Source organism: Prionailurus viverrinus, unplaced genomic scaffold (genome assembly GCF_022837055.1).
Source record: "Prionailurus viverrinus isolate Anna unplaced genomic scaffold, UM_Priviv_1.0 scaffold_45, whole genome shotgun sequence".
NCBI lineage: Eukaryota > Metazoa > Chordata > Mammalia > Carnivora > Felidae > Prionailurus > Prionailurus viverrinus.
In genome coordinates this window covers 324,239-337,717 of record NW_025927610.1, presented here as the reverse complement: position 1 = coordinate 337,717, position 13,479 = coordinate 324,239, and the positions used below count along the sequence as shown (strand labels likewise).

General features: G+C 56.1%; 1 protein-coding gene across 6 annotated transcripts in view; it reads left to right on the top strand.

Annotated features, from left to right (window-relative positions):
* The window catches only part of AFAP1 (actin filament associated protein 1), a 148,430-nt gene that overhangs the window by 107,407 nt on the left and 27,544 nt on the right, over positions 1-13,479 (top strand). For all 6 annotated transcript variants that reach the window (XM_047847311.1, XM_047847309.1, XM_047847313.1 and 3 more), the window contains 2 exons: positions 2,569-2,718; positions 9,253-9,464. In XM_047847311.1, coding sequence (XP_047703267.1) covers positions 2,569-2,718; positions 9,253-9,464 — 362 coding nt within the window. The remainder of the gene's footprint in view (positions 1-2,568; positions 2,719-9,252; positions 9,465-13,479) is intronic.

Sequence of the window (13,479 nt, the reverse complement as noted above, 5' to 3'; positions counted from 1 at the left end):
CAAGCACTGACGGTGTGTGACGTTTGGACCCTGCGGCTTTCCCGGTCTCTGAATTTATTGGAGAGTTCTGAGTCTTGGAGGTGTCTTCATAATTCCATTACGTGTGTCAAATCCTGCCTTCTGTGTAGCAAGCAGCATCAACACATTCTCACGTCCCTACATACTTTGGCTCTTCCTTCCAGGGAGTCCCTTCTGCTTTTGTAAAAAATTAATCAGCGGTCCTTCAGGGAATTAGAAGCATCGGGTCTTTTCTTGGTGGTCAGGTGCTTCCCCAGCAGGAGAAAATGTTGGTAGAATCAGAAGTAAATGTGACGTCTTCGCTCTGAGCCACGAGGAAGAACTCCGTGTGCTCCCCAAGCTCTGCGGAAGGGGGTGTTCAGGGCACGCCGGGAGCGCCTTCCTTTCAAAGCTTAGTTTGAACGGGACTGCGGTCAGAGGTGGTCTCGAGGCTCTTCTGAAACGCTTTGGTGTGGCCACACGGAAAGCACAATGACAGAGTCGTCCCGACCGCGGACGCCCACGTCTGGGGGTAGCTGGGGGGGTGGGGTGGGAATGCGCCAGTCCACCAAGATGGCAACAGGTTCTTGGTGTGTTATTTGAAGAGAGGAGGGGCGGGCGCTGGGAGAGCGTAGGGGAGGCGGGGTGCTTGTCCTGTGGTCCATCCATGGGCCTGTGTCACACCAGGGCTTCACGAGGTACCACGGCCTGGAGGCTGAAAGCACGGACGTTCGTTTCTCACGGTCCGCAGGCGGGAGCCCTACCTGGAGGTGCCATCAGAGCTGTCTGCTGGTGAGGGCCTCTTCCTGGCTTGCAGACAGCCGCCTCCCGCTGTGTCCTCACTTGGCCTTTCTTCCGTGTTCAGTCTCTTATTAAGAAGGGCACTGATGCTGCGGGATCAGGGCCCCACCCTTATGATCCTGTAACCCCATCACCAAATACAGCTGCACTGGGCTTGGAGCTTCAGTGCAGGGGTTCTGGGGGGCACCTACTTTCAGTCTGGAACAAAGGCTGTGTTTACCCAGAAGTTTGGCTTGGCTTCTTGTCTTTCAACCGTCGTTTCTTTCTAGAGAGGCAGTAACGGTGAACACAAAGTGACTCGAACTCGGGATGGTGCTGAGTCTGCCGGGCCAGGGAGTGCGAGAGAGGCTGGGTGGGACCGGGATGTGGGCCCGTGCCTGGTGTCCCCAGGGCCAGGTGGGATGTGAGCCTGCCCCTGGTGTCCCGTGGGTCAGGTGGGACGTGGGCCCGCGCCTAGTGTCCCCAGGGCCAGGTGGGACGTGGGCCTGTGCCTGGTGTCTCACGGATGGCAGATTGGGACTGGAGGAGAGAGAAGCACCCAACCCCCCCGCCCACCCCCATCGAGAGAGCGATCGTGTCAGTCTGTGTTACAGGGGCCTTTAGGAATGAGGCCTAGGGTTGTAATCCCTCACCCCCCCAGTCCCCTGTCTCTGAAATTATTCTGTGTGTGTTTAAGGTATGTTCCTTTGGGCCCAGGATGAGCAGGAGGGGAGAGAGGTCCTCACTTTCATTACATTGTCAAAAGACCCCTTGTGGGTTACAGATGGGGAGGCTCGAGTCACCCTGGACACGGCGACACCAGGAGGGCGATGGGGAGCCCCTCTCCCGGCCCACCGCCCTCCGTCGTGAAGCCACACTTGCCCCTCCCGGAGGCTCATTGTCCTGTGCGGTTCTGGCAAAGGTGCCTGACGCAGTGGCCGCCAGGTGAGGGGGGGTGAGTGACATCTCCTTCGCGCAGTTGCCGTGGGAGGAAAGGTCTTCCTTTGCCCCCGGTTCCGGGTGCGCTTTCTCACGCACCTTCCGATCTCTGCGAGATCCCAGACGGGGGTCCCGAGTTGCCAGACGTTTCTGTTTCCCAAGGGGAGCCGAAGTCATTTTGGTGCACAGCGTCTGTGTATTTGGTACATTCAGTGCGACTTCGTAACTTCGTGCCGTGCAGGCCAAAGCAGAGCGCGATGGGCGCAGATGGAAGCTGCCGTCCTGGGCGTTCTGGGGAGGGTGAGGGGCTGGTGGAGGGCTCCCGGGACTGGGGAGGACCCGCGTCCCCCTGTCCCTCCGTCAGCCCCTCCCCAGGCCGCTCTGCTTCTTTACATCCCTCCCTCCCTCCAGCCTCACAGCCTCCGTGTTCCTGACGCTCCCCCTGTCCAGAAGGCTCTCGCTTGGTCCAGCTGCTTCCTCGTCTCCCAGCTGGCGGTTCAAAGTGGCCCCTCCAGGCGGCTTGCCCACCGCCCAGGGCCTGTCCACGTCACCCCAGTATAGACCGTGCGGGCCCGGCTGCCATCAGGCCTCCTCTGCGTGTGACTGCATGTGTGCGTGTGTACACGTGCTTGCACACCCGTGTGCATCGTCTCTAGCACATACACTCCTTCTGAACACCTGTTTGCTGTATTCTTTTGTGTCCACGCCAGCAGTCGGCTCATAGCAGGTGCTCAATGAGTACAAATTGAGGAAAATAAAATGGACTGCGATTTATGCTCTGTCCCTGACTTTTTCCGTTAAAGTCTACAACTGACACACTCTCTCTCTCATTTCCATCGTCACTCTTAACAGTTAAGAGGAAGAAAAGTTCCAAATCAGAGACCAAGGGAACCGTGTCTAAAGTCACTGGGAAGAAGATCACCAAGATCATCGGCTTGGGGAAGAAAAAGCCCTCGACGGATGAGCAGACCTCGTCCGCGGAGGAGGACGTCCCCACCTGCGGTAAGCCGGGGTTCCCCGGCTGGGAGTGGCGCTCACCCCACTTGTGTCCTTCTTTCCTGGAGTTGCCTCTGCATCGCGCGGGCTTTTCCCAGTCGGGCTTGTGATCATCTGAATGGTGGAAAAGGCGCTACATTTCTGCCCTGATTAATAAAAGATCGCGCCGGGGTTTGAGATCATCTCCGAGGTTCTTTCAAGATGAAAAACAAATTCCTGCTGTGATCCCGTGAAGTTCTCCCAGGGTCCTTTTAAGCATTTCTGGGCTGGGGCACACGTGCCTTGGCGAGCGAAGGAGGAAGCGTGGGGCTCGGTGCGGCGTGCGTGGGGTCACCGCTGACGTCCCCCCCGGGCTACAGCGGTAGGACGAGCATCCTGGTGGTGCTGCCGCTCAGCCCGTCACCTCAAGTCCCTTCCGAGGGGCTGCCCTGTCCAGGAAGGGGTGGGCACCCGCAAAGCGGCCCCGGCCCTCCCGTGTGAACAAGGAGTCACCGGAGGAGACGTGCAGTGCGGCCTGGTGACAGAGGAGGGAAGCCGGCACAGCGGGAGAGTGTCACAGGGACCCTGGCCAGGTGGAGGCCCGGTGGGACAGCCTCTGGGGAGAAGTGGAGGGTGAGGTTGGACAGGTGTCCTGTTTCCTTGGCCACCGTGCAGCCGTTCTCAGGAGAACAGCACCGAAAGCCGGACGGCGGGGCTTTGGCCTCTATTAGGAACCGAGGGTAGGCTGTGGGTGCTCGTAGACCCGCGGCACAGCCAGTGTTCTGTCCCTGCAGGTCCCTGGTCCCCTCCCCTTGCCGACTCGCCCTGTTCACCCCTCTCTCCGCGAGCATCCATCGGCCCGGGGTATCGGGCTTTACTGGGAAGTAATGCCGCCCCAAGTGCCCGAGTTGGCCATACAGACAAGGGGAAGTTAATTCAGCAGCTGTCACATGCCAGGGCGCGAGCCGTGTGCCAGGAGGACGCTAGGGAGAGGTAGCACTGTGGCGGAGGGGCAGGCTGCGGAGTGCTGGATGCAGGCACGTGCCGTACCCCGAGGGCAGGTCACGGGGAGTCCCGGCCCCCTTCTGGCCTTGACGTCGGGGTTCGAGGAAGCCACACGCATGAGACTCCCACGGGCCCTGTAGAGACCTGTCCTTCGTCGGGCCGGGGCAACCCTGGGTGGTGGCGCACGTGCAGTGGAAGCCGGCTGGGGAGTCCTCTCAGGGAGGTCCCGTTAAGCTGCCATCTCTGGACTGTCGGGGAGCGCCCTGGTAGCGGAAGGAGGCCAAGGGTCTGGGAGCCCGTGCATTCAGGTCCCCGAACTTGGCAAATGGCAGTGGGGTCAGAGGGGCGGGCTGACTGATGCTCTGTCCACTGCCCTACGTGAAGGAGGGGGCATCACCTTGTTGAAGTTACGGCAGGGGTGGGGGCAGGGCTCTAGCACAGAGGGGTGACGCCAGGATGCTGTTTCCCTTTTGCCTCTGACTCTCTTGGTGCGGCAAGAGTCTCTGGGTGGTGTGGGACTGTCCCTCCTTTCGCACTGGCCCTGGAGGGGAGTTAGGGATTAGAGATGCGAGGAGGGAGCCATCCAAAAAAGGAAATAGAAATTCTGTCACGAAAAGCAAACATTGACGTGGGAGGCGAGCTAGACCGCAGGGTCCAGACGCCGAGCTCTGGAAGGCCTTGGCCTGCGGGAGCCTCACAGCCCGTGGAGGCGCAGCTGGCCCACGGGCCCGACGCTGCTGCTTCCCTGGAGCTCCCTTCTGCATAGCCCTTCGCTCCCCGGGAGACTCCTCTGCTCATAACCCCTCGCACACGGCCTCATTGTATTGGCCATCCGGCACTGCCAGAAAGCCTTTGCTGGTACTTTCTTGGAAACGCTTGGTCACTCAGAGGGCAGAGAGGGTGAGTCTGAAACCTGTAATATGCAGGTGTGGATTTCTATCAAGCTGCTCAGCGGATATCTTTCGTCTCTGTTAAGAGAACCTTCTCTGACAAATTTTAAAATTGTCATTTAGATCTTCGCTGGGTCCAGGGGCCACAGAAGGGGTCTGTAGAGAGAGGCAGGAGGAGAATGACTCTTCTCAATTTTTCTAGTACCTCTGTAAAGTTTGACGCAGAAAATGTCAGCTGGATAAAGGCCAGAGACGCCAACCCTGCCGAGTGGTGGCCGTGCGGCCGCTGGCCCCGTGCGGCAGGCAGAGGGGAGCTGAGCCGGACGGGCCGGAAGGACCGTGCCGCTGGGCGGGCCGACGCGAGCTCCCGGGAGCGATCGAGACCTGGGTTCAAATCCAGCCCTGCCATGAAATGCGGCCCAGCAGGTGGGCCTCCGGGTGTGTAATAACGATGCAGTGAGGGTAGGAGATGGTTTCTGCAGGCGCTCCACGGGGAGTGGGCAGGGGCAGTGGGTCCCGCGGCCGCTGACCAGGTCAGCCCAGCCAGCCCTGTACCGCTGCCCATTACCGCCCCGAGGCCCTGAAGTGATGGTGAGCGTCAGCCCGGTGCGCTCACATACCGCCACGCGCAGGCTGCGGCCCGAGACGTGCACCAGACCCCCCCGCAAAGAGGGATCTTCTGTGGGCCCCCTTCTGGTGCTTGCCTGTCCCTGTCTACACTCGGCAGGGGTCGGGAGACACGTGTCCTCATCCTCTCCGCCCCGTCTGTCCACTGCCGGACCAGCGTGCAAGCCCCACCTGGCCACCGTCTCTGTGCCCTCCAGGCCACCAGGCGCGAGCTGTGACAACTCAGGGTCCTGTGCCGAAACAAGAACTGCTTCTGCCTCCCGGTTCAGAGCCTCTGATGGTCGTGTCCCAGCCTGATCCCACAGCTGTCCCTCCCATCCTCCTGGGTCACGTTCACACTGCCTGGCTCCCTAGTCACGCCCCAGTGCCCGGCGCAGAGCCTGGCAGACAGGGGCAGTGCAGCCCACGCCCACCGACTGGCTGAATTACCTTCACCAAATTGTGGAATCTGTCTAGGCCTCAGGTTCCTCCTCTGGGAAATGGGCCCATTCTTACTTGGTCTTCTTAAGAAAGTTAAAGATGAAGTCATGAAACACTAAGCTCCACGCTTAATAAGTAATGTTGTTGTTATTTGCTCACCTGATGAGCTTATTTTAAAAAACCCAAGCAGACGGACAGACAGACCAAAGCAGCGTGAGGGCAGTCCTGGGGGGAGCAGCCTGGGTACTGAGAAATACAGAAGCGGGGGAAAGGAGAGGTCCCGGGCCTACGGCGGAGGTCCCTGGAGGCAGCATGACCTGAGCTAGTGAGAGGCCTTGCTGGATATTCCCAGGGTCCCTTCTACATCTAGCATTCTGTGACTTCGTGGAGTTGTCAACAGTAGGGTTTTTTGGCACGCGGGGAAACTCTATACCTCGCCCCTTCTGTCACAGCCTGCCCCACAGGACATCAGGTGACCTTTAATCAAGGGGGAGGAAAGAGTCCTTGACATAAGTCGCTGCCCTGGGGTGTTGGCATCCTCGTTCTTGGACACGTGAGCCTTTGGGGGGCAGGCATCTAAGGCGGGCAGGGGAGTTCTGCTGTGGGCGGGACCGGGACCAGCCAGTGGCAGCGTCAGGACGTGTGGTCTCCCCTCCTTCCCCTGGGCGTCTCCTCCCGGCCGATTGTAAGCCAAGGCTCGCCGCAAGTGAAACCACCATCACACTGGGACCAGAGCCCTCCCGAGAGGGGACCAGAGCCTGGCAGGCAGACGCCACGTTTCTCGCCCTGCGGAGAACACGGGACGCTCGGCCCCGCTCCCGCCTGCTCTCCCCAGCTGCTTGTGCTTGAGAGCACCTGGCGCTGAGGCCTGAGACGCCAGCAATCCAAACGGCCGCATGCGAGAGTGTGTGTCCAGTCTCCGGCCCATCGAGCTCTCAGGGAACCTTGAGCCTCTTGCCACGGTTTCGCGAGAAACGTTAGCGTCCAGAGCAAGACTGATCTGAAAACATCACACTGAAATTCCCAAACTGTTAAGATACACTGACGTCTCACCTGACACGATGGGTGGGATCTTATAAAAATAAAATTGCCTCCGAATTGCCTCGTGCGGTTCCTGGAACTGACCCGGACCCGGGTGGCCGTTGAGCCTGGGGGGTACGGTTCTCGCGGCAGGACCCGTCCCTCCCGGTCTTTAGCGGGCCTGGCTGCGCTTTGGCACCATCTGGTGGTGGGTGTGTGCTACAGCTGAAATGTGCATGGGGCCCATCGGGATCCGTGTCCCCCGACCCTGTGACTCCAGATGCCCTAGATGGCTGTGTGTCATTTCCCTGTGCTCCCTCCCCAGAAGATGGGATTTTTAGGCCACCCCTTTCTGGAAGAGCAAAGGGCAGCGAGCCTGGTGGTGGAGGCCTGCTGCCCGATGTGGACGCGTCACTGTGGTGTTCACTGTGTGTAGAGACCGGCCTCGCGTGCACTGTGATTTTCCCTTTTGCCTTTCCCTTTTGGGAACTGAAAACAAATCTGAGGAAGGCGTCAAATACGGTAATTTCATATGGTGTCATGCTCAAACAAAATGAGGCTCTGTCCAGTGTAACCATTCCGTTTGGGACTCAGATGTCAAGAAATTGATAGTATTGGTGACTCTGGGCCAGATTCAGCCAGGGAAGAAAATATCACGAGAGTGCCTGGACCTGTTCCAGAGATTACCATCGCCCTGGTTAGTGGAGCCGGGCTCCGTAACTGCCCCTGCCATGCTGCAGGGCCGTGTGCCCACACGAGAGTGCCCCCACGTGTCGAGCTCTGCAGTGGAAAGCCACGTGCAAGTGTGAAGGCAGTGTCATCACTGTTCCTGAGAAGACATCTAGCTCCTAGGTCTTGTCGCTCACATTCCTCAATAAATATCCTAGCGTCTCACTCCCCCATCACCCTGCGCACCAAGGCCGGGTTCCCGTGATGCTTTCCGAGGTTCCAACAATCCAGGCACCTCCTGTCCCCCCAAGGCCGCCCTGTCCCTGAACTGCTCCTGCCAGCCCCAGTCACAATGTCTGTCAGTGCCCTGGAGCCCACCGCCTCCTGGTGAAACTTGGTCACCCGTGTGTCCACTAAGTTCCTGGAGAGCAGTCGCTGGCCTGAACAAGTCACAGGTCCAGAGAGACCCCCTCCTTCACAAAGGAGCCCTTTCAGACTCCGGTTGGACTCCAGCCTCTCTTCCTGTCCCTGCAGCCTCTCCTAGGTGTGTGAGACACGAGGAGCTCAGGTCCCAGGCACTTGAGCCGATGGGCTGGCTTCTCCCCTTGTTCCCCAGTTTCACAAGTACAGCAACTTAGCCCCAAATGAAAATTCTAGTTCCAGGAGAAGCAGTGCACCTTGCGGTAGAACCGATGTCACCCTGAGCCAAATGAAGACTTAACATTTTACCTGTGCATTTTATGCATGAATTCATCGAGCAAATGATTATACGTGATGTAGAAAGCACCACTATGGGCCCTGTAACTTACCTGTGTGTTGGGGGTTTTGTTTTGTGATTGTGATTTGTGTATAGCATTTATCCTTTGCTAATGGAGCGTGTAAGACGCAGGACTGTGTGTGTTAGACGTGGAGAGAAGCAAAATGCGTGCTCCCAAACCCTTTGGAAAAGGCGATACAAAACCCGAATTGGAGAGACTTTGTTTTGTTTTTGAGCAGGGTGTGGGTGTGGGTGTGGGTGTGGGTGTGGGTGTGTGCACACGCATGCGTGAGTGGGAGGAGTAGTGCAATGACTTGTGAAATCCTTGTATCGTTTCTTCCTTTCTGGCCAGGGTTCTAAGCCCCACGCACTCCCTTCCTGCGTCTCAAGGGCGGGGGGCAGCCATCTCCTAGCATCACGGAGCGGGAGGAAGCAGCAGCCACCCTGTGAAATCTGGTTTCCTGCCCTGTTAGTTCACATACCGATGGTGTCTTTAGTGTCAGAGACCTACGCCTTCAGACTCCGGCGTTCCCGTCCCGTCTGGGTGCACTCCACCAGTCGGACAAAATCGTCAAACGCGAGGGCTGCGGGAAAGGCCAGGAGGCATCTTTGCCTTCTTTCTGTAGGACTCTCGTGCCCAGGACCTTCCATCATTTGCTCGAATGCACCCAGCAGCGGGGGACTCAGCGCCCCCCAAGGCCTCCTATTCCTTGCAGAGTAGGAGAATAGAGTTTCCTTTTTGGGTAGTGTTTTTCTCACGTGATGCCACAATCTGCCTCCCGTAACTTCTGCCCCGGCTGTGTCATTGTGCAGCTGCCCGGAGTGAATCTCGTCCTATTCCATATGGTGTCCCTTTGGTCATGTAAGACGACCACTGCGTCCTTTCCCTCCCACCCTGCAAACACCGAGGGCTCAGCTCGGCCAGCCCGACCCCAGATGGCCACGAAACCCTTAACCTTCCCAGAACCACTCCCTGGCATGCACCCCCCCCCCACCCCCAATGCGGGCCCTCAGGGGCTTCTGGGGGGAGGGGGCGCCTGCCTTCCCAGGAGTCCCCGACTCTGCGTGAAGTGAGCCGCTGGGTGGGGGCAGCCCTTCCCGTTGCCGTAAACTTGCACTTGCAGGTGTGCGGGGGGCGGTTCCGCGCTGACCGTCTCCGTGGTCCCCTTGCAGGCTATCTCAACGTGCTCTCCAACAGCCGTTGGCGGGAGCGCTGGTGTCGGGTTAAGGACAACAAGCTCATTTTCCACAAGGACAGGACCGACCTCAAGACCCACATCGTTTCCATCCCTCTGCGCGGCTGTGACGTGATCCCCGGTTTGGACTCCAAACACCCCCTGACCTTCCGGCTGCTTCGCAATGGACAGGAGGTCGCGGTGCTGGAGGTGAGGTGCTGCCCGAGGCCACCCTCGGAGACCCGCCGGGCGCTTTTCCTTCCTGCCCGGTCCCCGCCGCCGGCCCCGGGGCACCGTGCTTCCGGTCGTGTCCCTCGTGCGTGCCATGGGGACCTCCTCTCTGTGATGGTGCGAGTAGCCAGCGCCCCCTCCCACTGCACGGTGCAGGCCCCCCGTCTCCAGACGCCACCTCGCTTCCTGTCGTGTGCGCACATTGGCGTGGTTAAATACACGGTTCCACACAGCACACTGCTTTTTCACAGTAAAGTCACCCCTTTCTCCCCTAACGATGGTCTACCTTTGAAACAATGGTATTTCTTTCACTTGCCCTTCGGAATGTTCTTCACAGACAGAACAGGTGTTTTTAGACAACCTTAATAGACGGCGGCTCACAGGCCAGTCACACGGAAATCCCAAAAGGACACCTTTCGCTTTCAGGAGCCCTCTGCTTGGTGTGCATGCGTTACGTGCTTGCTGGCTTTTTGGGAACTTCTTATTCGCTGACGCGGAAAAGCAGTCGACACTGGTTTCTTCATTATCTGCTGACAACTTCCGATTTTATTTTTCATCTATTATACTATTAATTTATTTCTACCCCCTATTAATTCAGACCTTCTTTTTTCTGGCCCTTTGTTCATTCACATTACCATGACTTAGACACGAAGACACGCACATGCACACACATGTGTCCACAAACACCAGGCGTGTGAACTTCAGAGCACGTGGGCACGGGCTGTGCAGTCGATGGTCTGGGAGGTCTTGATGGGAGACAGGTGTTTGTTCCAGAGACTCTTTTCACAGAAACTGTCTCCGACAGGGGCGGGACCAGACTAGCACTGGAGTGCTCCCTCCCACGGGGCTGCAGGCCTGCAAAGCTGGCCAGGACCCACTATGTGCTCTGGGCCCCGGGCCCCGTGCTGTGGAACAGCGGGATCACACTGCGTCTTTTTCCCCTCATGGCCCTTTGATCCGCCTGTAAAACAGGAGTGTCAGGCCGGAATCTGCACTTTTGCAAACGTGGGCCGAAAGCCGTAGAGTGGGCGCAGGGGAGAGAGGTGAAAACCCAAAGGAGGAGACAACGTCCTCGTTGTGAAACAAGGCGGGTCGCGTCTCCCGTGCGAGCTGAGCCTGGGCAGCAGACCTGGGGCGGGGAGCCAGGGAGGGAAGGCGCCCTTGTGCGTCTGCAGCCCGCGGGCGGGGCGGCCCCTTCCCCGTGTTTCCTCCCTGTCCCCGTCATTAGTCACGCGCACGCACACGGCCACCCGCAGGCAGCCCCACCTCGGTCAGTCATGAGATGCGGCACGCCAGCCAGTAACTGTAATCTGTATGTCTTCTAAGGTCACTTTAACTTTTATTTGGAGGCAGTCTCAGAATTGCGGGAAAGTTGTGCTAGCAGTGGGAAAATCTCCAAGCACCCTCCACCGTATCCCGCAATAGAAGCGACCTGCCGTGTGCGGGATCTTGGGCGCTCCCCCCGCACCCCCTTCCTCTCCTTCTGTGTAACGTTTCTCAGACTTTTACGGCCACGTTGCCCCTTTATTCCTTCAATACTTCCTTGCACATGTGCTAAAAACAGAAGTATTCCCTTACCGAAACCGCAGTATAATTATCAAAATCAGGAAATGGTCGTTCACACCCTCCTGTTACCTGATTCTTCGACCTTGGTCGGCTTTTCTGATCTCCACAGTGTTCCTCGAAGGCACGAGGAAACCCCAGCCAACGCCTCTTGGTCCAGCTGGCTCTTTTCCTGGCACAGAGACGTGCAGAGGTTACAGACCAGTTACTGCATGGAGGCCTTCGGTCTGGGCGCATCTCTGTCTCCTCGCTGTTAGACTGCGGGCAGGCCTCCCTGGCGGGAGCCGTGGAAGCAGGGCTGTGTGCTGCAGGCCACATGGGCAGGCGCATCCGTCACTTGGCCCCTCGGCTGGTGGTGGTAACTGATGCCTTGGGCAGGGTGTCTGCAAGGCTTCCCCCTGCAGTTACTGTCTTCCTTTTGTCTTTTTTTTTTTTTTTTTTAATTTTTTCAGTGTTTATTTTAGAAAGAGAGAGAGCATGAGCAGGGGAAGGGCAGAGAGAGCGGGAGACACAGAATCCGAAGCAGGTTGCAGGCTCTGAGCTGTCAGCACCGAGCCCGACACGGGGCTCAAACTCACAAACTGAGAGATCGTGACCTGAGCCGAAACCGGACGCTTAACTGACTGAACCACCCAGGCGCCCCTCCCTTTGTTTTTAAAAGCATCATGGGGAAGTTACTTCGAGGCCGTCTGTGGAAATATCCTGTTATCACTCAGAATTTCACCTGCTAATTTTGGCATCCATTGATGAAGCGACCATCGTCGTGGTAACTAAATCACACTTTGTGCTCCTTAGTTAGCCTCTACTGTAAGGAAGGTTCTCCCTTCCTCCCGTTAATTATTAATCCCTTATGTACGTATATCTGCGGGGACTCATGGCATATTGTTTTTCTCAGTGATTATAATGCCTTATTTGGTGGAAAACTCCCAGATTTGGTCAGCAGAAGTCCCTCTGAACTTTGCTTGCCCCTGTGGTCCTTGCTGTGTCCCTGTAATAAGATGCCATGGTCCCCGTCATTCTTTGAGCACTTTCCTTACGTTGTGATACAGTAAGATGCTCCAGGCTTATCTCGTACCTTCCCTTGGCCCAGGCCTGGGAACCAGCCGTGTCTCCGGACAGCTCCTGGTGGAATCCCCCCAGTGGCAATGGGAAATAGGTGTGTGTGTGTGTGTGTGTGTGTGTGTAGCACACGTGCACTACATGTCTTCGTGCATGTGTATGTGTTACATGTGTGGTACATATTTCTAAGTGTGCATGTATATACATATGTGCATTCACACACCCACATCTGTATTAAAAGTTATGATCATAACCAAGACCTCTAATTTCAGTCCAGCATCACAGGGTTACTTTTTAAAAAGCCTATTAGAAAATTCTATAAACTATGAGGAAAACAACGAATAAACTCTAGTGTCACTATATCAATCACACATTACGTGGCGTGTGAAAACACTTTTAAAAATGCTTAGATAAAATAGTTACAGATGCCTCAGTGTAGATTGAGTCATAGATACTTTCTTGATCCAGATTTTGTTTGGGGAAGGACAGAAAGATGAAAGAGAACAACACATTTGGGATTTTTATTTACCCAAGTATTTAAATGAATTCACTTTTACTCCCCAAACATTGGTTACCTTCTCCCCCGGGGAGGCACATAACTCGAGTCCATTTGCTTTGTCCTGGGGCCTCACGCCCTACCGGCCAGGAGGGAGCTGTTACTGCCAGCCAATTTTATGATCACAAGAAAAATAGCTCCTCTCGTGTTAACGGCTCTGGGAATATTTACAGTTATGTGTATTCTGATCAGCGTTCAACTTGCCAAGGCTACGAATGCAAAACTTCGTTTTCTTGGAGTCTTTAAGCTTAACTTAGCAGATCTGTCTTTATATTAAAATTTAGTCATTTTAGTAAAAATATTTCTTTTCTTTCTCATTCTGTTAACTTATGTGCTTAATAACTCAGCATCCCCTACCTTTTTAAACATTGTATTTTGATTAATCAAATGCTTCAAATACCGTTATAAAGTAAAGTATCTGATTTTCTAAATCACACGATAAGGATGATTTAAAAATTTAATGAACAGGGTCTTAAAGATATATTTCCGACTTGCAAATTCAACGGATCAAATTTGGGATGGGGACCATTTCGAACATCTTAAAGCTATACCATGCACCAAGCAGGGCAATGACTGTGAAACGTGATTATGTTTATATAAAGTTATATAGACTCGTCTACACTTATATAAACTGGTAGAAAACTTCGCTGATTTCTTGTGCTATCTTAAGAGAATTAAGCTTGCCATTTCAGGCCCATTTAGGAGACCCCCCCCCCCCAAGGGCTGCAGTGGGACAGGGTTTGGCCCCCCCAGAGGCACGGGCCCCATCCAGATGCCAGGTGAGGCTGCCCGGGGCTGGGGGGGATCCTTTTTTCT